Source organism: Scyliorhinus canicula, chromosome 3, assembly GCF_902713615.1.
Source record: "Scyliorhinus canicula chromosome 3, sScyCan1.1, whole genome shotgun sequence".
Classification (NCBI taxonomy): domain Eukaryota; kingdom Metazoa; phylum Chordata; class Chondrichthyes; order Carcharhiniformes; family Scyliorhinidae; genus Scyliorhinus; species Scyliorhinus canicula.
Genome location: NC_052148.1, coordinates 253,113,075 through 253,134,801, shown reverse-complemented (window position 1 = coordinate 253,134,801; position 21,727 = coordinate 253,113,075). Strand labels below are relative to the sequence as shown.

Sequence of the window (21,727 nt, the reverse complement as noted above, 5' to 3'; positions counted from 1 at the left end):
GAGTTTGATAGCTGCATCCAGCAACATTTATTCTGAAATACACTTCATGCAATCAATATAACATTTGTTGTGTAGTAATACAAATAATGAACATGCATGCTTGCTCACATCAGTGGTATGTTCTCTTTGACCTAATTAACCAGTGCATAAATTGCCTATTATTTACATTCTACGAGAAAAAAATGCATCACAGCTTATCACATTATCATTTTTAATGGCATGTTTCACTGCTTTTATTAAAAACTCAAATGGATGCAGTTTACTTTTAAGACCCAATGTTTTGAAGTAATTTTTTTCCAAATCCTTTGTCAAACATTATCCAAAAAAATAAGTTGAATTGTAACATATGCGTTGCATTATACAATTAAGCTATGAGAAAAAAGAATCCTAATATAATAATTTCAACATGTTTGCATATGCTTTTAGAAATCTATGGTATGGTACCTTGACTACAAAACTTTCAAAGTATTCTAATAGCAAAACCACCATAGAGCCAAAATAGTGTAAGTCACAATGTTTGTACTGCAGAATTGTCACGCAGCCCCCAGTGTTTGCAATGAGGACATTCTTGGCTCAACACTTGTGTTAATCTAAAGCATCACCAGTAAAATGTATAAATAGGGAATTCTGACAATCTGATGTTTGTGTTTGAATTGAGTGGCTTGTTCCTCCCTCGAACAAGATGCCTAGTGATCACCAGCAGACCCTCACAGAGTTGTATCCAGTTATCCAGGGCAGCACGGTAGCATGGTGGTTAGCATAAATGCTTCACAGCTCCAGGGTCCCAGGTTCGATTCCCGGCTTGGTTCACTGCCTGTGCGGAGTTTGCACGTCCTCCCCGTGTGTGCGTGGGTTTCCTCCGGGTGCTCCGGTTTCCTCCCACAGTCCAAAGATGTGCGGGTTAGGTGGATTGGCCAAGCTAAATTGCCCGTAGTGTCCTAATAGTAAGGTTAAGGGGGGGTGTTGTTGGGTTACAGGTATAGGGTGGATACGTGGGTTTGAGTAGGGTGATCATTGCTCGGCACAACATCGAGGGCCGAAGGGCCTGTTCTGTGCTGTACTGTTCTATGTTCTAAGTTGGGATAGTATTTTTGTAAATTAAGGTTGTTTTTCATTCTTGTGTACTTCGGGACAAACATTGAGACAATGGCAATGGAAGTTGTAGGCAGAAAGGCTTTGAGTTTTTGAAAAGAAGAATGGCCTGAAGCCTCCTCTTCCCGCCATCGGCAGCGAGAATTACGATCGGGTGGAGAATAGCGATGGACACATTTCGATCTGTGCCCGGCGCCAATTCCAACGCCAGACTCCGCCATGCTGCCACCGTTATCGAGATCTGCGCCCCACGCCGGCGGGTCCATGCAAGACCATCATTCACATGGATTTAAATCTCATTAGCAGGTTGGAACTTCATGCTCCACCCCTCTGCGATGCCCTGCCCCTCTTATGTAGAAGTCATGCGGGCGCGAATTGGACCACCTTCTCAGTGACAATTAGGGATGGGCAATAAATGCTGGCCCAGCCAGCGGCGCCCACACCCCCTGTGAACGAGTAAAACAAAACACAAAATGCACAAAAAATGTTGAGGCAACATGACCAAGAAAAGGTTTCAATAGATAGGTTAAGGTGGAAGGAAATATTTGGATGTTTGTTGTGTAAGATGGGAGCCAGAGCAGACATCTGTTCATCACTAATAACCCAGTCAGAGCCGAGGGATTGCTGGCAGAATGTGCTGGCAAGACATCCGAGTAATTCACGGGTCATCTCACAAGAGGAATTACTGTAATACTCGGGTTTGTACCAATGTTGTAGTTTGTGAGCTGGAAACCTTGTTTTTAAACGGCCATCACAAGGAGCCTGAAGCTGTTGGCAATGTAGAAAAAGCAACTTGGAAATAAACAAAGAAAATTAAATTTCTGCCCAGTCACTAGTGCACTTTCTGGTGATATTGATGTGTTGTTTAAAGTGACAGAACGGTAATTAAAAAGATGAATAAGGGTATGGTTTCATTCAGAATTGAAGCAGAATTAAAATAAAACTAGTAATGTATGAGTTAGCTAAATGTCATGATTATAGAATCATAGAAACCTCACCTTGCAGGAGGAGGCCATTTGGCCCATCGAATCTGCACCATCCCTCTGAAAGTGCACCAGTTAACCCTTTGGTCACTAAGGGGCAATTTAGCCTGGCCAATCCACCAGGAAGTGGAAATATTTTTTGAAATAATAAATTACAGCTCCAGTCTATGCTGGAGAATCTCTCTCATTGCCTGAACGGTGATAGCATTTAATAAATGGCACTGATTCAATTGTTAGAAAGATAGCAGAGGTAGCTTGTGAGGTGAGGCAAGTGAGGCACTGCCTCACCTAGAAATGTGTGCGCCAGGTAAGTGGGGATTTATAGAATTTACAGTGCAGAAGGAGGCCATTCGGCCCATCGAGTCTGCACCGGACCTTGTAAAGTGCACCCTACTTAAGCCCACACCTCCACCCTAACCCCATAACCCAGTAACCGTACCCAACACTAAGGGAAATTTTGGACAGTAAGGGCAATTTAGCATGGCCAATCCACCTAACCTGCACATCTTTGGACTGTGGGAGGAAAATAGAGCACCTGGAAGAAACCCCACTTAACCTTTTTGGACACCAAGGGAAATTTAGCATGGCCAATCCACCTAACCTGCACATCTTTGGACTGTGGGAGGAAACCGGAGCATCCCGAGGAACCCAGGCAGACATGGGGAGAACGTGCAGACTCCGCACAGACAGTGACCCAAGCCGAGAATCAAACCTGGGACCCTGGAGCTGTGAACCAACAATGCTAACCACTGTGCTACCATGCTGCCCACGAGTCGACAGCAGCGCAAAGCTCAGCTGAGCAGGACGGCCCCAAACAGAGGGGTCTGCGCCACACGGTTGTGATTCAATACCGAGAAGGGCCTTTGGTAAGTAGTGGGGCTGACTCAGACTCACAGGGAGGTGTGAGGATGTGGAGTGAAAGGGAACGAAGCTGTCAAAATAGTGAGATGGATGGAAGTTTATTAAGTGAAGGTGAGGAGGAACAAATTCAAGACAAGGAGCTGGCTTCAAAAAGTGTGTGATGGCTTTCCTCTCCTGTCTGTTTATCGGAATCCCTCTCAACTCTTTTCTTTGACTTGGTTTTCTTTGGATAACGAAAGATAGCTATGGCCAAGAAAAGAAAACACATTTGTACACATGTGAAGTGCCCATTGCCATGGTAACAGGTTGGATGATTAGACATCTAGAGCTTTGCCTCACCTGTCAGAAAGGTCAACAGCGGCTACTGAAAGATAATGTTGACATTTAAGAAGCAGGAGCAGTCCTCTTGAAGAAAACAGCAATACAGTTCATTAAAGCTACTATGATCAAGTTGCAGGTTGGCGGAGTTGCGAGAGCTAAAATATTTTATGTGGAAAAGAAAATGTTGGTTGTCGTTTAAAATTCAACAGTGGCCATATTCGTCCAAATGAATGATACTTAACTATACCCTTGAAAATATAATGCAAGATTCAAATAAGACAAATGTTTTATATATACGTTCTCTGTTGCAAAATAAGTGATGAGGAGCATATATAACTCATTTTTTAATGAGTATTTGAAGAGTATTGCATCCATTCCTCAATGTTCCACAAAAATGAATATAAAATAATGGCAATTGTATTGTATAATTGGAAAATTAACATTCCCACAGGACTCCACATGGTAAGCCCCAAAATAGCTATAATTGATATACTGTAGGAGGATGTGGAGCAAAAACTCACATTTAATTGACACAATCATTTCCATTCAAACACTATTATTCATTAGTAGCTGAAGATTGTTACTTATACTTGCGCTGCAAGTTTAAACTTGTGATGCAAAAATGAAGGTGGATGTATTTGTGTACCAGACAGGTGTGGGCAAATAACACAATTAACACAAATTGCAGGGGACCAGTTATCTCAGTTTGAGAGATGGTTGGCGTGTGGTTCGATTCCCCATTCTGCCTGAGCTGAATTGCATTCTGCCCGGTAAAATCACAATAATAGCTGGGATCAGCAATTCTGGAATAATTAAGGATACTAGCTGAAGAGGACAGACTGGTGATGGGTCCTCCTGTAAAATATCAGGTCCAATAAGATCCTTGTCGTGTTTTTAATCAATCAACGTAAATAGATATATTACAGGAGGCAAAATCATACAGATACAACCCATTGAAGCATGAATTGTAAAGTGTCAGTGAAAGCAGTGTATCAATGAGAGCAATTACATGACTGGAAAATTACCCAGGGCTGAAAATGTTATATTGTCCATTTACAGATGCAGGGAGCACAATGTGCAACAGTCCATGCCTGGTGGAAGTGATGCAGTCAGCATGCAAATTCTGAGCTGTCTGCTCATCCTTACAATCATGACGTGCATTCCAGCTAAACCCAATGCTGACTGGCAGCAGTGACGGAGTCCTCGAAGGCCACTGGTAGCAACTTCCTCACCCTGTGGGGTGGCTGCGGGTATGGTTGGAGGAGGCGGCACAGTCCTACCAGTCTGCTGTCTGTTCTCCAACTCTCTGTTGTGCAGCATGATTTTCTGCTCAGCGGCCTTCAAAACCCACTCAACTCTTTGCAAAGTTCCAGCACCATTTCCTTCTGAGGCAAATGGTGTGTACGAACTCCTCCAACAACACATCCACTGACTGCAGCAGGAAAATAAAGTCAAGGCATCTCACCTGTAAACCCCAAACTGAGAGTAAAGATCCCTCAAACAACATGATTTTCCATTCTTTGTACATTTCCTTCGCATGCCCATGCCATCGGCCATCTGATGCACGATCAATTGCACGAAAGACTCAGATTGGTACAACTGTGGCTTTATTACAGTCAGATGCGTGGCCTCCTGCTGCAGCTGGCGAAATAGCTGATCAAGAGGGGGTCATGCATATTTATACGACTCCTTGTGGGCGGAGCTAGCCGGCAGGGGCTACCGGCGAATCTGTAGTGCAAATCCTACCTTACATCCTCTAATACAGGTGCACACAGTGGATCACCACACCATCCAAGCATGGCAATCCGTACATCCTTGCCTGACATCACCGCAAATCAGCACTACATTATTATTTAGTAACTCCTGGCACCAAAACCATTGGCAGAGCGGAACTCTGTGAATTCAATACCTATGATCCCTGTGCTTGTCAAGATTAACTTGAAATAAATTAAGTTTCTTGATATCCTTGTGCTATCCTGTACATCGTTGAAGAAAGGGTTAACCAAATTTCGATTTAGTTTTGCAAGATGTCAGCTCGGAAACAATTGGGTAGAAATTACTCTGTGCATTCGTAATCAGCAGATCATACCATTTGTACACAATTCCTTTGGTGATATTTGAATTCAATTTAAGCTGGTTTGTGGCTTTGATAAAAGAGCGGACAAAGGATTTGATACAAATGCATCCATGCATTCATTGCTAATGTCACACAGTGTGATTTCAATACCAATACATTCTGTTGAAAGGTGAAACTTGTACAATACTTTTATGTAAAACTAGCAACTGATGGAATAATTTAATCAGGCATTAGAAAGAGAAAATTGTCAAGGAAAAAGTAGATTCTTTTTAAAGTATAGAGCTTCAAAAATATCAATTTAATTTGCAACAATTGACCTTTTAAGTTAAATACAGCAAGCTGGCTCAGGTTACATCCTCTGTTGCCAATATTCAAACCATTGATAGAACTCTGGTGGATGAATCTCCAGCTAACTATATCTATTAGAAGGAGAGTAATCTCATGAAGTAAAAACATTCCTTCCATCCTATGGAATTGCTGGATGATATCTACAGAATGATGACAGCAAGGATTCTGTCGGGCTCATGTTTTTTTAAAACCTGCCATTTCTAATTTTTCTGATCATTTTTTCAGAAAGATGTCAGTTTGATGGCTTGATGGTGTTGCCATGTTTCGGCTTTCAGTGTGCTCTTACAGCCTTTGGCCAAATTAGTTCAGAGCAGATAATAATCCCTCACGTTGCCATGTTTGAATGTTGTGCTGGGCACAGTTGACTATACTTAATTGTGCAAAAAGGTTATTGTTTAGTAGAGTCAAGGCTAAAAGAGACCAGTCCACACTGGAAGTAATTTTGTCAATAAAGGCCAGAGGCCTATTTTAGCAGACGGTGGTTGAAGCTGCACGCGATGAAGCAGACCTGTCAAGAGAGTTCAGGATTAGAGCTGCGCATTTCTCAGCTGGGCCCAATTCTTGCGATGGCAAAAGCGAGAACTGTGAGGCCTGCCTCATATTTCAGTTCAAGAAAGAGACTGAATTTGAAAATGAATCTTTGGTTTAACTCCGCTGTCCTTGAAATTTTCAATCAAAAGTCAACAGGAATAGCCACCCCAAAACTTGTTGCCTGCCGTGGTGACAGTATAAAAGTTTTTTTTAATATAAATTTTTAGAGTACCCAATTCATTTATTCCAATTAAGGGGCAATTTAGTGTGGCCAATCCACCTAGCCTGCACACCTTTGGGTTGTGGGGGTGAAACCCACGCAAACACGGGGAGAATGTACAAACTCCACATGGACAGTGACCCAGAGCCGGGATCGAACCTGGGACCTCTGCGCCGTGAGGCAGCAGTGCTATAACACCGTGCCACCGTGCTGCCCCGTGACAGTATAAAAGTTGACGAGAGAATAGGACTAAAAGAAACATTAGTTCATTACAACACATTTTATACCGTTTTTTACCATTTCGACTATTGACCAAAAAGTTGGAAATAAATATCAGAGATTGAAGCAGGTTTTGCATGCAGTGGGCACCCAAAAGATACCGCTGAAATGAGATGAAGAAACTAATCCCTTTTGTACCAGCAATTACAAAATACTTTCGGTTTTGTCAGTTGAACTTCTAAATCCACGAATGCTCTCCTGGAAAACTATTTATTTCCTTTTCTAAGATGATAAGTTGTACCATTGTCCACCCTTCAAAAATTCTCTCAACTGTGTTTTCATCAACAACGGGCTGGATTCTCCGCACCCCAACGCCGGAATCGCAGTCGGTGCCAGGGTGGAGGCCCGCCCCGCCATTCTCCACCCCCGAGTGGCTGACGTCCCGACGGCGTGGATCTAACATGGTCCTACCGGTTGGGGCACTAGTGTGGACTCAGTCTGCGACTGCCCTGGTCTGGGGCGGACCGATTGGAGGGCGGGGGGGGGGGGGGGGGGGGGGGGGGCTTATACGCGACCGGGAAATCTTTGGGCAGGTGGTCCGGGTTGGGCACGCAGCCGATCGAGGGCACCATGGTAGCACTCACCATGTTCAGGTGCCCTGCACACAAAGGCCACTAGCTGAGGACTCCCTGTACTGCCCATGTCCGAGTGTCTCACACTGTGCATTATCTGTCTGAGAAATGTGCCATTCAAAGAGTGGATGGCTTTGATGTGGAAAATGGTGAAGGAGTTTGCCCTGTATCTGACACCAGTATAATACATTGTTGTGCCAACGATTCAGATGTTTGGCCGCTTTGATTACTTGAGATCATTTTTAGCATCTTAAAAGTCCAGGCTTGGGATCATTTTGAAGGCCACTGGCAGAGTGGAACCCAAATACCTGGTGGACGAGCTTGAGGAGACACAAGAATTCTGTGGCTGTCTCCCAGGTGAAGAGTAGGCAATGTAGCTAACCCATGAGGTGTATTTAAAGAGCTGTACCTTGTTCGGGGGTGGTCAGGTAGATATGCCACAGGTGTAAATGTAACTTTCCCCCAACATTCTGCAGATCCACCTGCTAAGGCATGTGCACATACCTCCTCATCTTAATTATGGTTATGCTGCCATCAAAGACACATGCAAACTATGGCACCCAGAAAATGTAAAAGTTTAATGGCAGAGCAAAGCTCCATGCTCAGCTTCAGACAAGTTGTGTGACAATTTAGAGACAGTGGAGGGGTCAGGACAGGTGGAGGTGAGATAAAGTGGGTGTCGCCAATGTATATTCAGAACTTGACATTGGACGGGGTTTTCCGCTTAATAATAATATGAATCACTTATTGTCACAAGTAGGCTTCAATCAGGTTACTGTGAAAAGCCCCTAGTCTCCACATTCCGATGCCTATTCAGGGAGGCTGGTACAGGAATTGAACCGGGGTGCTGGCATTGTTCGGCATTACAAGCCAGCTGTTTAGCCCACTGTGCTAAACCAGCCCAAGTACAGCTTGGGAGACTATGGACAGTATTCTCTATTTCAGAGAGTAACTGCTGAGTCGAATTGCTGGTGTTCTACGGTCCCAATGGGAGCACAGGTGTGGTGTTGGCCTGGGGCACCACCTTCTATCTCTGCAGCTGGTTGGACGCCTCCAGCCACACTTGTAGGCGGTGGATAGTTGCTGACACCCCCTCCTGCAGTCCCCAGCTCTGCATCTCCAACATTGATGGGACCACCATTTCCAGATGTGTAGACATGTCTGGATGGCAGCTAGTCCCTGGGGTCGGGCCGCCATCTGACCTTCTGCCCCCTTGTGGTTCCTACCTTGTAACACCCTATATCACATGTGTGCTGCACTCCAGATAGTTCCCCAGGAGCCTTTTCACTATCATGTCCAACCAAGCTGACTCACGTGCCATAGGGACATCGCAACTCATTGGGGCCTCACTTGGATCTCCGATGCCAACCTCTGTCTCAACGACTTCCCATTCACCAACCTGAATGACCAAGTTCATCGGCCTAATAAACATGGGGGCTGGTTTAGCACAGGGCTAAATAGCTGGCTTTTAAAGCAGACCAAGGCAGGCCAGCAGCACGGTTCAATTCCTGTACAAGCCTCCTCGAACAGGCGCCGGAATGTGGTGACTAGGGGCTTTTCACAGTAACTTCATTTGCAGCCTACTTGTGACAATAGCGATTTTCATTTCATTTGTTTTCCAAATTATATTTCCAGCCTTTCCAACATATCTATTAATGACTGATCTATTCTTTCATTGTCTCATAATTAAGACTGTCTACTTAACAAATCTGGCTGACTTCCAATATTGTGTTATTTTATTAAAATGGCTACCATCGATTTCAGCAGAAATATTAATTCAAACTACAAAATGTTAGTCACACTAAAGCTAGTGATTTTCAAAATACCACAAGAACACACAGATAGCTTTAATATGAGATTTGGAAGGTTTATGATCAGCAATATCTCTTTCAACATTTCTCCAGTTGGAGGACCCATCGATGAATGCTCGTTTCCCTTTAATAACATCAGGGAATAATTTACAAACAAAGCAGGAGACTGCCTTAGAGGTTTCTGAAAAACTCGATCAATTTCTAATTTCCATCCAACCCATTTCTCTTCACCCACAGAAAATGGGACACGTGAAAACTTCTAACCTGCTTTCAGCCTCCAACCTCAAACGCTTTTCTCAAATTTCCCATATTTACCTATGTTTTCTGGTTTATTTCGTGCAAAATATTCTATCATACCCAGTGGAACAGATTTTGGCCACAAGACAAAATGTGTTCAGGGTAGGTTTCTTCCCTCACTTCAGCAGAAGAAATATCTTTTGCCATTTTAGTTTCCACTTCTTGTTCAACTTTTTCAGGCTGATGTGGTTTCTCCAGAAATCGGCAAGTCTAAGTCATCAGATAATTCACCCATACTTTTGGTGGCTGATGATGAATGTGCAGTTTGTGCACTATTCAATTCTTCAAACTTCTTAAAGTAAAATGACAAACTGTCCTTTTGCTTCGCTTCGTCCTCTTGCCTTCAATTTTCTACGTTTTTGATGGCCAGATTGATAGTGTCGCTTCATATTAACCAATGTTTTTTGATTTTGATGAATCTGATTGTCCTGAAAGAGCAGGTTTTTTGCGCACAGCACAGGGGGCCGGGTTGCCCCCTGCTCCCCTTGCTGATTGACATCAGCATACCCCGATTCCCGGCCGGACGGCTCACTCACAACAGCCCTCATTCCTTTTCTCGCTAATTCGCCCAACTCCTGCGCCGCCTTGCACCTCACCTTGATGACCTTGCCCCACTGCTGCTGCCTGGCTTTGGCCTGCCCAGCCCTCCTCAGTCCTGGACTGAGGGTTGAGTCGCCCCTGCTCCACTCGACGACGGCTTGCTCCCGGGTCCTGAGTCCCAACGGCTGTCTGGATCACCACCTAATGTTTTTTTTTGGCCAATTCACTCAAAGGTTAGTTAAGAGATCTTCACTTTGACTGCTGCCTCTCTCCCTCCTAGTCACCTCAATGTTCACCAGTTTCCCACTCCAAGAGGATTCAATCAGTCAGAATCTGATGTCACCCTGTATTGCCTGCTGATTGGCTCAACCTATCCGCAAATACAGAGATATCAGGCTCTGATTGGTGCCCACAGACACCAACCGGCATGGGCCCTCTCCACATTGGCCTAGACGTGGTGTGTTTCATTACAATGCCGCCACTACCTCATGTTAAGTAATGGGTTAAGAGACATTGCAATTAGTTGTCTCATTTATGTTAAGTGTTCAATGATTGTCTCATTTATGTTAAGTGTTCAATGATTGACACTGATATGTAAAGGGGCTTCAGGTGGCATCTGGGGCTGGTGATGTGATGATAGAGTTTAGTGCAGAGTCTGTTAAAGTGAAATAAAGGTGTTTGTGAAAAGGAGCTGGACTTTTGTCTCTTCATACCACAGCATAGATTGCGTCTATCACCTCAAACTAAAAGACCACACAATTCAAATTTGTAACCTAAAAATACTACTGCATGGATTGCTTCAGGGATGTCAACTTGCGAGGGTAATAATCAAGTGTATCTTCAAGAGTGCACTCATCAAAATGGCTTCTTGATGCATCTATCCAACATTGGTTTAAAATGTGTGATGCAGGCACAGTAAAAGGCCGTGGAAGTGGCACCACAACATCATGCAAATGGGCTTCCGGAAGTGTTCGGTGTTGAAGTGTTGGGAGTCAGAGCATAGCTGCAAGCTGAGGCACTTCTGAATAGATGAGAGGCAAGCTCTCCAAATTTCTCCACCCCTCTTCATCTGATTGCCATTGATTCATTCAGGTAATCGATGTTAAGAAGTAAATGCACAGGTCGGCACACAGATGCCATTCGTTAAAAAACATTTATTAATTTTCAATATACCGCATGATGGCTCCATTAGTGGCCGTTTCATGCCAGTACTCTGACAACGAAATAACCACCGCACTATCTTTTTCTGTCACTGTAATAGTTTAGTAGTTTTCCACTTGTTGCACACGAATGAAACATAAGTCAGAAGTGAAATTGTGTCTTGTTTTGACTTACAGAAATCCTTCGTGCACAGACTTAATAAGGTCGTAACAGCGACAATTACTTTTTTTTCCTAACCTTACAATTATTTTTGCAGGAGGAACAAGGGTCAAAACATTAGTGTCGACAGAGATGATTGCATTTTTAGCGATATTCATGCATTTTGTTCTTTTTTTACAATTAAAATTTGTGAAGGTTGTTATTTTGACAGCCCCGTTACTACATGCCAACATCTGAAGGAAATTGTCTATTAAGAAAAGAAAATGTGGTTTTGGTAAAGCTGATATTCTTTTGAGCTGCCCAGGTGATTGCAGTACTGGGGAAAAGTAAATGAAATAAGTGGCTTCAGACGTTCATTTTTATATTATTGTTTTTATTACTGTTCAGAGAATTGTGATTCTTCTGAGAGAAGAGTGCCCCAGGTGAAGTAACTCAAAGACACTGCGCTAAATGACGTCAGCATGTCCTTTGTGGCTGAAGCTCTTGTACATCAATTCACATCAAACGATAATTTCTTGTCTGTTACACTTGTAAATCTCCAAAATGCTGTGAGACAAGCAGATGTGGAATTGTATGTAAACATCAAGGCTCCAAAGCACAAATTCCCTGTTCAGGAAGTCATAAAGCCTCCCAGAGTCTGTGTTCATGCAATTCTTGAAAATCACATTGGATGGTAAGCTACCCCTTGAAAACAAGTTGTCCAGTCTGTCAAAAAAAACCTCTCCTATTGCACCCAACTTCTAAGTCATTTGTTCATTTTTTAATATACAAATTTAACAACCAACCACTCTTCTGCAATATGATGCCATGTGATATTGTCAGATGAAATGTTGCATTTTTTCCTTGCATCATTTTTCTTTACAGAAAATCTCCTTTTCAATTAAAATTGATTTCTTTTTGGTTTGAAGGGCACGTTCACATCACTGATTTCAACATAGCAACTGTTGTGAAGGATTCTGAGAAAGCTACGTCCATGGCTGGGACAAAGCCCTACATGGGTAAGCAGTGTGATAATCAATACTTCATTTTCAGAAGAAGTAAGGCTCGCGTGCAGCTCTCCAGTTGCACAGCCAGTTTTCTCACCAGATTCTTTGGCACTCTGCGGACAGAGAATCCGAGGCGGTGGTTTTAACCATCACGCTGGTGGAGTGGGGTCTGATAGAGCCACGAAAGCCAGCTCCAGAGAGATAAAAGGCACTGAAAGAAGTACTCCCCCCCCCCCCCCAGGGTAGCACTTCAGGGATGACACTGCTAGATTGGCGTTGCATAAGCAGTCATAATCATCGTGTAAGTGACGTTACCACAGCGAGGGGAGAATCTCTTTATGTGGGCGAAACATTTGGCAGACGGCAGCTTCATTATGGCACAGGGGAAAATCAGAAGATCTCGTTTTCCGAGTTTGCGCCCCAGTCACCGTTTGCGCTCATGGCGAACGCGGGCACAAATTAACCCCAAATGAATTAGGGATATCAGAATGGGAAATCGGAGGCTTTAAGGAAATTTGAAAATGTTGAAAGTCATCAACATCATTATAGAAATGTGTATTGTAACTAGCATCTTCCCTTAACTGTTGAAAATTGATTAATTAGTTTTCATAAAGCTATGATATTGAGCCATAACCCTGGTGTTAATTTTTGGATGCATTGGAGATTTTAAGTTGCTTTTATTTGAAAGATGGCAGTGTAATACGACTTTGCGGCTCATTAATTTTTACGGTAAAGAGTGGTAGGGAATGAAAACATCTCACTATTGCAACCAGCATTGCCTCGGTTACACTTGGGTCAGATATTGAATGGATCAGCTAGAACATCTTCTAAATCGTATCACAATGTACCTTGACCCCAGATTCAGATGAATTATCTGTGGGGCAGAAGGGGAGAAGGCGGGGAAGGTGGGCTTCTTCGAGGTCCTGCTGAATTTTAACGTCAGGATCTGGATTTGGTACGTCTTGCAATGAGTTTCCACAGCCAACCAGATTCCTTTTCCTTTTGTAAGCCCCCTACTCTCCTCTACTCACACCCATCCCAAGGGGTTAAAATTCTCCCCCCAACAAACTAAAGATTGACAGATAAGGAACGGTTAAAATTGCTTGTCGGACTCACTGCTGGCTGCCTGTTCTTTTCCTGGAGCCACAACAGTTACCAGTTCCTCCAAGCACATCCACCAGAAACCAATGCGGCCCTTGTTTAATTATGAGGAACAGCCTTTGATAATGTAAACTGGATCTCACTGTTTCGTTAACTATGTGAGGACCAGAGTGGGCAGTAATTGCGGCTTTCAGGGCAGGGGTATTTTTTCTTACGTTATTTGAGATTGCATTTTGGTCCAAAGGAATAGGAAGGCTTCTCTGGCTTCAACTCAGAAGGTTTGGGTCTCCTCTGGCCCAGGAATGCCAGCAACTGTTGTTTTGGACTCATTGCAATGTCCTCCTTCCACCCAATGTTGCCCTCCCATCTGTTGGTCAGCTGACATTTTCCACCAGTTTTGTGTGGGAAACTGACCAGGAGCAAGTAATTGAAGCCCAGGAATCGAAATTGACATGGCCTCACACTGGTGGCCCTAGAACGCCTTTCCATAGGCCATGGCTTCCACCTGTTTGATTCCCACCGCAGATACCGCCGGTAATGAGGAAGGAAAATGGAATTTTGGCCTTTATAGCTAAAAGAATGGTGGATAAAATTCGGGAAGTGCAGCTGCAACTGTACATGGCATTGGTGAGACCGCACCTGGAGTACTGTGTACAGTTTTGGTTCCCTTATTTGAGAAGGGATGTACTTGTATTCGAGGCAGTTCAGAGGAATTTGGTAACATTTATTCCAGAGATGAGGGTTTGTTTTATGAAGAGAGATCGAGCAGTTTGGGTCTGAACTCTCTCGAGTTTAGAAGAATGAGAGGAGATCTAATTGAGGTTCATAAGATGATAAAAAGTATTGACGAGGTAGATGTGGAGCGGATGCTTCCTCTTGTGAGGCATTCTGGAATGAGAGATCATGGTCTGAGGATAAGCAGATTTTAAACCGAGATGAGGAGAAATTGCTTCTCTCAAAGGAATCTGTGGAATTCACTACCCCAGAGTGTGGTGGATGCTGGGATTTGAGTAAATTTAGGGAGGCGATAAACAGACTTTTAATTCGTAATGGGTTGAAGGATTATGGAGAACAGGCACAAAAGTGGATTTCAGGCCGAGATGAGATCAGCCACGATCGTATTGAATAGCGGGATCATCCCCGCCCCCTGCCAGTGACGTAATCAGATTCACGCTTAGCAAGCCCCCCCCCCCGCGTCAGCATGATGTCATGCCAGTGGGAATCACTGCTCTGCAGCAGTCGAGATGACCACATGGGGGTGTGGAAACCAGTGCAGCCCTTGGGTGGTCAGGACATAACAGGGCAGTGACCTGGCTCAGTCCTCTGGCAACCTGGCAGTGCCAGATTGGTATTGCAAATGGGGTGGGGCCAAGGGAGCAGGGCCTGGGGCCGGGTCACAAATAGGGGCTGGGGGCATGATGGGGGGTGGAGCTGAAATTGCTGTAGAGCACAGTGGTTAGTGCTGTTGCTTCACAGCTCTAGGGTTTCAGGTTTGATTCTTGGCTCCAGCCTTGGGTGACTGTCTGTGTGGAGTCTGCACATGCTGCACGGTAGCATAGTGGTTAGCACTGTGGCTTCACGGCGCCTGGGTCCCAGGTTTGATTCCCTGCTGGGTCACTGTCTGTGTGGAGTCTGCACGTTCTCTCCGTGTCTGCGTGGGTTTCCTCCGGGTGCTCCGGTTTCCTCTCACAGTCCAAAGATGTGCAGGTTAGGTGGATTGGCCATGCTAAATTCCCCTTAGTGTCCAAAAAGGTGAGGTGGGGTTACTGGGTTACGGGGATAGGGTGGAGGTGTGGGCCTCAATAGGGTGCTCTTTCCAAGTGCCAGCGCAGACTCGATGGGCCAAAAAGCCTCCTTCTACATTGTAAATTCTATGATTCTATGAGTCCATGCTGGTGATGAATGGAAGGGAAATTGCTGACGATGGTGTCTGGTGGAGGCAGGGGGACAGGGGGAGGTGGGACCCGGAAGTCTGTGGGGGGGGGGGGGGGGGGGGGGGGAGAGCAGGGCCTGTCTCTTAACTTTGAGATCCTGGCACTCTTTAAAAACAGCACCCTGATCTCTGCGGAACCGGTCTTGTTGGTGTTTTTAAGCCTCGCCTCCTTGAGAAGGACAGCGCAAAACACAGCCCCCATGCTTTTTTTTGACAAAGTGTCAGATGTCCTGGAGAGAAAACCTGGCACAAGTTGGCTTTCAATCTGAACATGGCACTTGGCCATTTTTTGGGAAACTTCCACCCAATAAGTGAAAGATACAGAAACCAAAATTAAGGGAAAGAATTGTAATGTGTGAACTGGATTTTGTGATTGATTTCAAATTTAGTGTCACGGCATGCTGACTATATTTGGAATCAAGAATATAACTGTTCCAAATGGAGTTTCACCATTGTAACAAGATAGTTACTGTGTATATCCATAATAAATTTGTATACATGGTTAGGACGATTGTGTTTATCCTTAAGCTATTGATAGGATATGTTTGTGATCGTGTTTACTGGTGGTTTAAATTAGTAGGATAAATGGGTCAATCTCCTGCTGTGCTACAGGTGGTCCCAGTGCAGACTTGGAGAATTATTTTACAAGGTGCCACATCAGGGTTATTGTGGAAAGTAAAGTTTCATGGTGTAGGAATAAAGTATTAGCACGAATGAAGATTGGCTGGCTAGTAGAAAACAGAGAGTACGCATAAATGGGTATTTTCCTGATCGGCAGTATGTGATAAATGGAGCTCTACAGGGAAAGTATGTTGTGAAGAGGACATATGGAGGTTGCAGATGGATATGGATAGGTTGAGTTAGTGAGCAAAAATCTGGTAGCTGGAGTCTAATGTGGGAAAAGTTAAAGCTGTTTAGTGTGGCAGGAAGAATAAAAAGTATTACTTAAACAGAGAAAGGCTGCAGAATTCAGAGGTGCAGAATGATCTAGGTGTTCTTGTGCATGAGTCACAAAACATTAGTGTGAAGGTACAAGTTATTTAGAAGGCAAATGGAATGTGGTCCTGTATTATGAGAGGGCATAAAATGATGTTATGCTTCAATCATACGGGGCACTTTAATACCATGGAATCCTTACAGCACAGAAGGAGGCTATTGGGCCCATCGTGTCTGCACCAACCCACTGAAAGAGTACCTTACCTTGGCCAACTCCCCCACCCTCTCCCCGTACCTCCACCCAATCTGCACACCTTTGGACAATAAGGGGCAATTTTAGCATGGCCAATCCACCAAACCTGCACATCTTTGGACTGTGGAAGGAAACCGGAGCACCCGGAGGAAACCCACTCAGACACTGGGAGAAAGTGCAACCTCCACGCAGACAGCCACCCAAGGCTGGAATTGAACCCAGTTCCTGGCGCTGTGAGGCAGCAGTGCTAACCACTGTACCACTGTCCACTGTGTGCAGTTTTTGTCTGCTTATTTGGGGAAGGATGTAAATGCATTGGAGATGGTTCAGAGCCTGTTTACTGGGGTGATACCTGGAATGAGCAGGTTGTCTTATGAGGAAAGGGTAAACAGATTGGGCTGGTTTCCATGGAGTTTCGAAGAATGAGGTGTGACTTGATTGAAGTATATAAGGTTCTGAACAGTCTTCACAAGGTGGACGTGAAAAGGATGTTTCCTTTTGCGGATGCGTCCAGAATGAGGGGGCACTGTTTTAAAATTATGGTCTCGCTTTGAGGACAGAGATGAGGAGAATATATTTATCTCAGAGAGTTGTGCGACTTTGGAACTCTGCCTCAGAAGGCAGTGGAGGCAGGGTTAGTAAATATTACTAAGGTGGGGAGAGATAGATTCTTTTTAGGTAAGAGAACCAAAGATAATCGGGGGTAGACGGGATTGTGGAATTCAAAACACAAACAGGTTAACCACAATCTTATTGACTGGCGGAGCAGGCTCGAGGGACCGAATTACCTACTTCTTCTATGTCATATGTTCATCTCCCTGAGGTGTACACCTTCAGTTCAATATAGAGATGTTAAGCGCACTACCAAGTTACCACCAACACGTCACCTGTTCCACCAGAGGCCCAAACATCGTGGACCACTGCTACACAAATATCAAACATGCCGACCGCTCTATCACCCCCCCATACTTTGGCAGATCTGACCACAAGGCTGTGCTCCTCCTCCCGGCTTATAAGCAAAAACTGAAGCGGGAGAATCCGTCAAAGAAAGTCGTGCATTGTTGGTCTGAGAAATCGGATGATCTCCTACAGGACTGCTTAGAGTCAGTGGACTGGTCAGTATTTAAAAACTCTGTGACCAGCCTGAATGAGTACGCCACTACAGTAACTGACTTCATTAGTAAGTGTGTAGAAGACCGTGTACCAAAGAAGCAAATCCGCGTGTTTCCCAACTGGAAACCCTGGATGAACAGGGATATCCACTGCTTGCTGAAGTCTAAGTCTGAGGCGTTCAAGTCAGGCAACCCTGACCTCTACAAGAAAGCCAGATATGATCTAAAGAAATCCATCAAAGATGCCAAAAGACAGTCCCGGACCAAGCTTGAGTCCCAGGCTAGCCACACGGATCCCCGCCGTCTATGGCAAGGTCTGCAAGACATAACGGGCTACAAGATGAAGGCATGTAAAATCGTCGGCTCCAATGCACCCCTCCCTAATAAGCTCAACGCATTCTATGCTTGCTTTGAACAAGAGGTCAGCGAGAGCAAGCTCTCTATCCCAGAAGCCGCGGATGAACTTGTATCTGAGATCACCATTGCTGACGTCAGCAGCCTTCTCGAAGGTCAACCCAACGGAAAGCCACTGGCCTGGATGGGGTACCCGGACAAGCACTCCGGTCTTGCGCGGATCAGCTGGCAGGGGTATTCACAGACATCTTCAACCTCTCTTTACAACAATCTAAGGTCCCTATCTGCTTCAAGAAGATGACCATCATCCCTGTACCAAAATAAAGTCAAGCAGCATGCCTTAATGACTATCATCCAGTGGCTCTGACATTCATCATCATGAAGTGCTTCGAAACGTTAGTCATGGCACGAATCAACTCCAGCCTCCCGGATTGCCTTGATCCACTACAGTTCGCCTACCGCTGCAACAGGTCCACAGCAGATGCCATCTCCATGGCCCTGCACTCTACCCTGGAATACCTAGATAAAAAAGACACCTATGACAGACTCCTATTTATCGACTACAGCTAGCCTTCAACAAAATCATTCCTATGAAACTCACCTCCAAACTCTGTGGCCTTGGCCTCGGCTCCTCCCCCTGAGACTGGATCCTGAACTTTCTAACCCACAGGCCACAATCAGTAAAGATAGTCAACAACACCTCCTCCACGACCATCCTCAACACCGGTGCCCCACAAGGCTGTATCCTCAGCCCCCTACTATACTCCTTATACACCTATGGCTGTGTGGCCAAATTCCCCTCCAACTCGATTTTCAGATTTTCTGATGACATCACAGTAGTGGGTCGGATTTCAAACAATGACGAGACAGAGTACAGGAATGAGACAGAGAATCTGGTGAACTGGTGCGACGACAATCATCTCTCCCTCAATGTCAACAAAACGAAGGAGATTGTCATCGACTTCAGGAAGCGTAGTGGAGAACATGCCCCTATCTACATTAATGGGAATGACTTAGAAAGGGTAGAGAGCTTCAGGTTTTTAGGTGTACAGATCATCTGTCCTGGGCCCCCCATGCCGACACTATAGTTAAGAAAGCCCACGAATTACTCTACATTCTCAGAAGACTAAGGAAATTTGGCATGTCAGCTATGACCCTCACCAACTTCTACAGATGCACCATAGAAAGCATCCTTTCTGGTTGTATCACAGCTTGGTATGGTTCCTGCTCTGCCCAAGACCGCAGGAAACTACAAAAGGTTGTGAATGTAGCCCAGTCCATCATGCAAACCAGCCTCCCATCCATTGGCTCTATCTATAATTCCCGTTGCCTCAGAAAGGCAGCCAGCATAATTAAAGACCCCACGCACCCCGGACATACTCTCTTCCACCTTCTTCCGCCAGGAAAAAGATATCAAAGTTTGAGGTTACGTACCAACCGACTGAAGAACAGCTTCTTCCTGACTGCCATCAGACTTTTGAATGGACCTACCTCGTATTGTTTAAATAGAATTTACAGTGCAGAAGGAGGCCATTCGGCCCATCGAGTCTGCACCGGCTCTTGGAAAGAGCACCCTACCCCCTATCCAAGGTCAACACCTCCACCCTATCCCCATTACCCAGTAGCCCCACACAACACTAAGGGCAATTTTGGACACCAAGGGCAATTTATCATGGCCAATCCACCTAACCCGCACATCTTTGGACTGTGGGAGGAAACCGGAGCACCCGGAGGAAACCCACGCACACATGGGGAGGATGTGCAGACTCCGCACAGGTAGTGACCCAAGCCGGAATCGAACCTGGGACCCTGGAGCTGTGAAGCGATTGTGCTAGCCACAAGGCTACCGTGCTGCCAGTATTAAGTTGATCTTTTCTCTACACCTTACTATAACTAACATTATATTGTGTAGTCTCTCCTTCCTTCCCTATGGACAGTATGGAATATTTGTACAGCATGCAAGAAACAACACTTTTCACTATATACTAATACATGTGACAATAATAAATCAAATCTAAATCTAAACAACTGTGAAAGTTACAAAGGACACCATTCAGCTGAACCTCTTTGACTACAAGCTGATTATTTTACTAGCAGACTTTTAAATCCAAATTTGTAAATCTCACTTCATTTTGAAAGAGTTTTTTGAATGCCAAACCTACAAATCATCTGAATGAAATATTGTTGCCTTATTTCCGACTTGAATGGTAACAGAAGCAAATGTAGATAGGCCGAAAATAGATTAGCTCAAAGGGATAATGAAGGTAACCCGTAATTCAAGAGGATCTCCACAGCTGGATAATTCATTTCTGATACCTCCTCTGTTGTGAATGGTGACATTCGTGGCAGAGTGCCAGAGGCATGCCCTTTATTGTGTCAGCTGGTGTAATTATATGGTTCCTCAGCTAAAAGCCTACAGAGCTGAGTACTTAATACTGAATTACATCCCATTTACTATCTTAGCAAACATTATTAGTTGGGATCTATTTAAAAACTGCAACGTCGTATAAAACTGTGTAAAGTCTCACATGTCTGAATAATGACGAGCAATTACAGGGCCACGCTTAATCTTTTTAGGCAATCATACAATTAAAAATATTACGGTTTTGCCATTAAAATAAAATGATTAGAAATTGAAATACTGTGATCTAAGAAAGTGAGGCACTCCACTTTTTCTGTGCACTGCGGCTAACCCACATGTACGTACGTATGTAGTAATTTTCTTTGTTAGCATGAATAAGCTGTCACTGATTTGTCCCCAGGCTCCAACATTGTCCCCACGTCAGCGTACAGATCTTTGATTAAGTACATTTTTGAGGGGTTTTCATACCAAGTAAAGGCAGGCTTGCAAATTTTATCATGGTCGTCTTCTGGTCTAATCTGAAGCTTCTAAAGGTCAGGTGACTTTTGGGATTTCTGCCTCAAGTCTCTAGAAAGTTCCGGATTGAATACCCGTGGGGGGGGTGCCTTCTCCCTTGAGTAACCGTACAAAGATGAAAATATCTGTGGGATTTTTCACTTGCCATTCTTTGTTGTTTGCTTGAAACTCAAAATCTTTAGACTCCGAGACTCACCACCTTCGATTATGATATTTGACAAAAGAGAATATCAGAAAACAGTTAATCATAAGCAAGCATGAATGGTCATCATCTAACTGGCTTCAGACTTCCAAACCATACCCGGTGGACAATAGCAGTAGATCATGTGACCAAAACCAACATCAGATCACAAATTACTTTATCCCCAAAACCAGAGAGAAACTGGTCAGTCCCTGATCCTCTTCCCATTGATGTACTTGTAGAAAAGTAGGGAAATCCCAAGATATTCTATAAGTGTCTCAATGGGAAGAGGATAGCCAGGTAAAGAGTAGGGCCCATTACCAACAGGGAAATCTGTGGGTTGAGCCAGAGGTCATTGGTTTAGTGTTGAATGAATACTTCATATTTGTCTTCACCCAAGAGAATGAGGAGGTCCATATAGAAGATAAAGACTGTGAGTTCTTGAGCAAATTGACATAGGGAGTGACAAGGTATTGGAGGTGTTGGCAGGCTTAAAAATGGACAAACCTCCAGGTCCAGATGAAATGTGTCCCAGGATGCTGTCGGAAGCGAGGGAGGAAATTGCAGCGGCACTGATCCATATTTTTTTATTCCTCTATGGCCTCAGGGGAGGTGCCAGAAGACTGGGGAACAGTTAATGTGATCCTACTATTTAAGAAAGGTTGTAGAGATAAGCCAGGGAACTACAGGCTAGTGAGTCTCAAGTCAGTGAAAGGGAAACTATTGGAGAAAATTCTGAAG

The 21,727-nt window shown here is 44.4% G+C and overlaps 1 protein-coding gene across 2 annotated transcripts in view; it reads left to right on the top strand.

Moving 5' to 3' along the window:
* Window positions 1-21,727, top strand: part of LOC119963440 (serine/threonine-protein kinase 32B-like) — a 411,699-nt gene that overhangs the window by 319,731 nt on the left and 70,241 nt on the right. For both annotated transcript variants that reach the window (XM_038792576.1, XM_038792577.1), the window contains one exon: window positions 12,161-12,250. In XM_038792576.1, coding sequence (XP_038648504.1) covers window positions 12,161-12,250 — 90 coding nt within the window. The remainder of the gene's footprint in view (window positions 1-12,160; window positions 12,251-21,727) is intronic.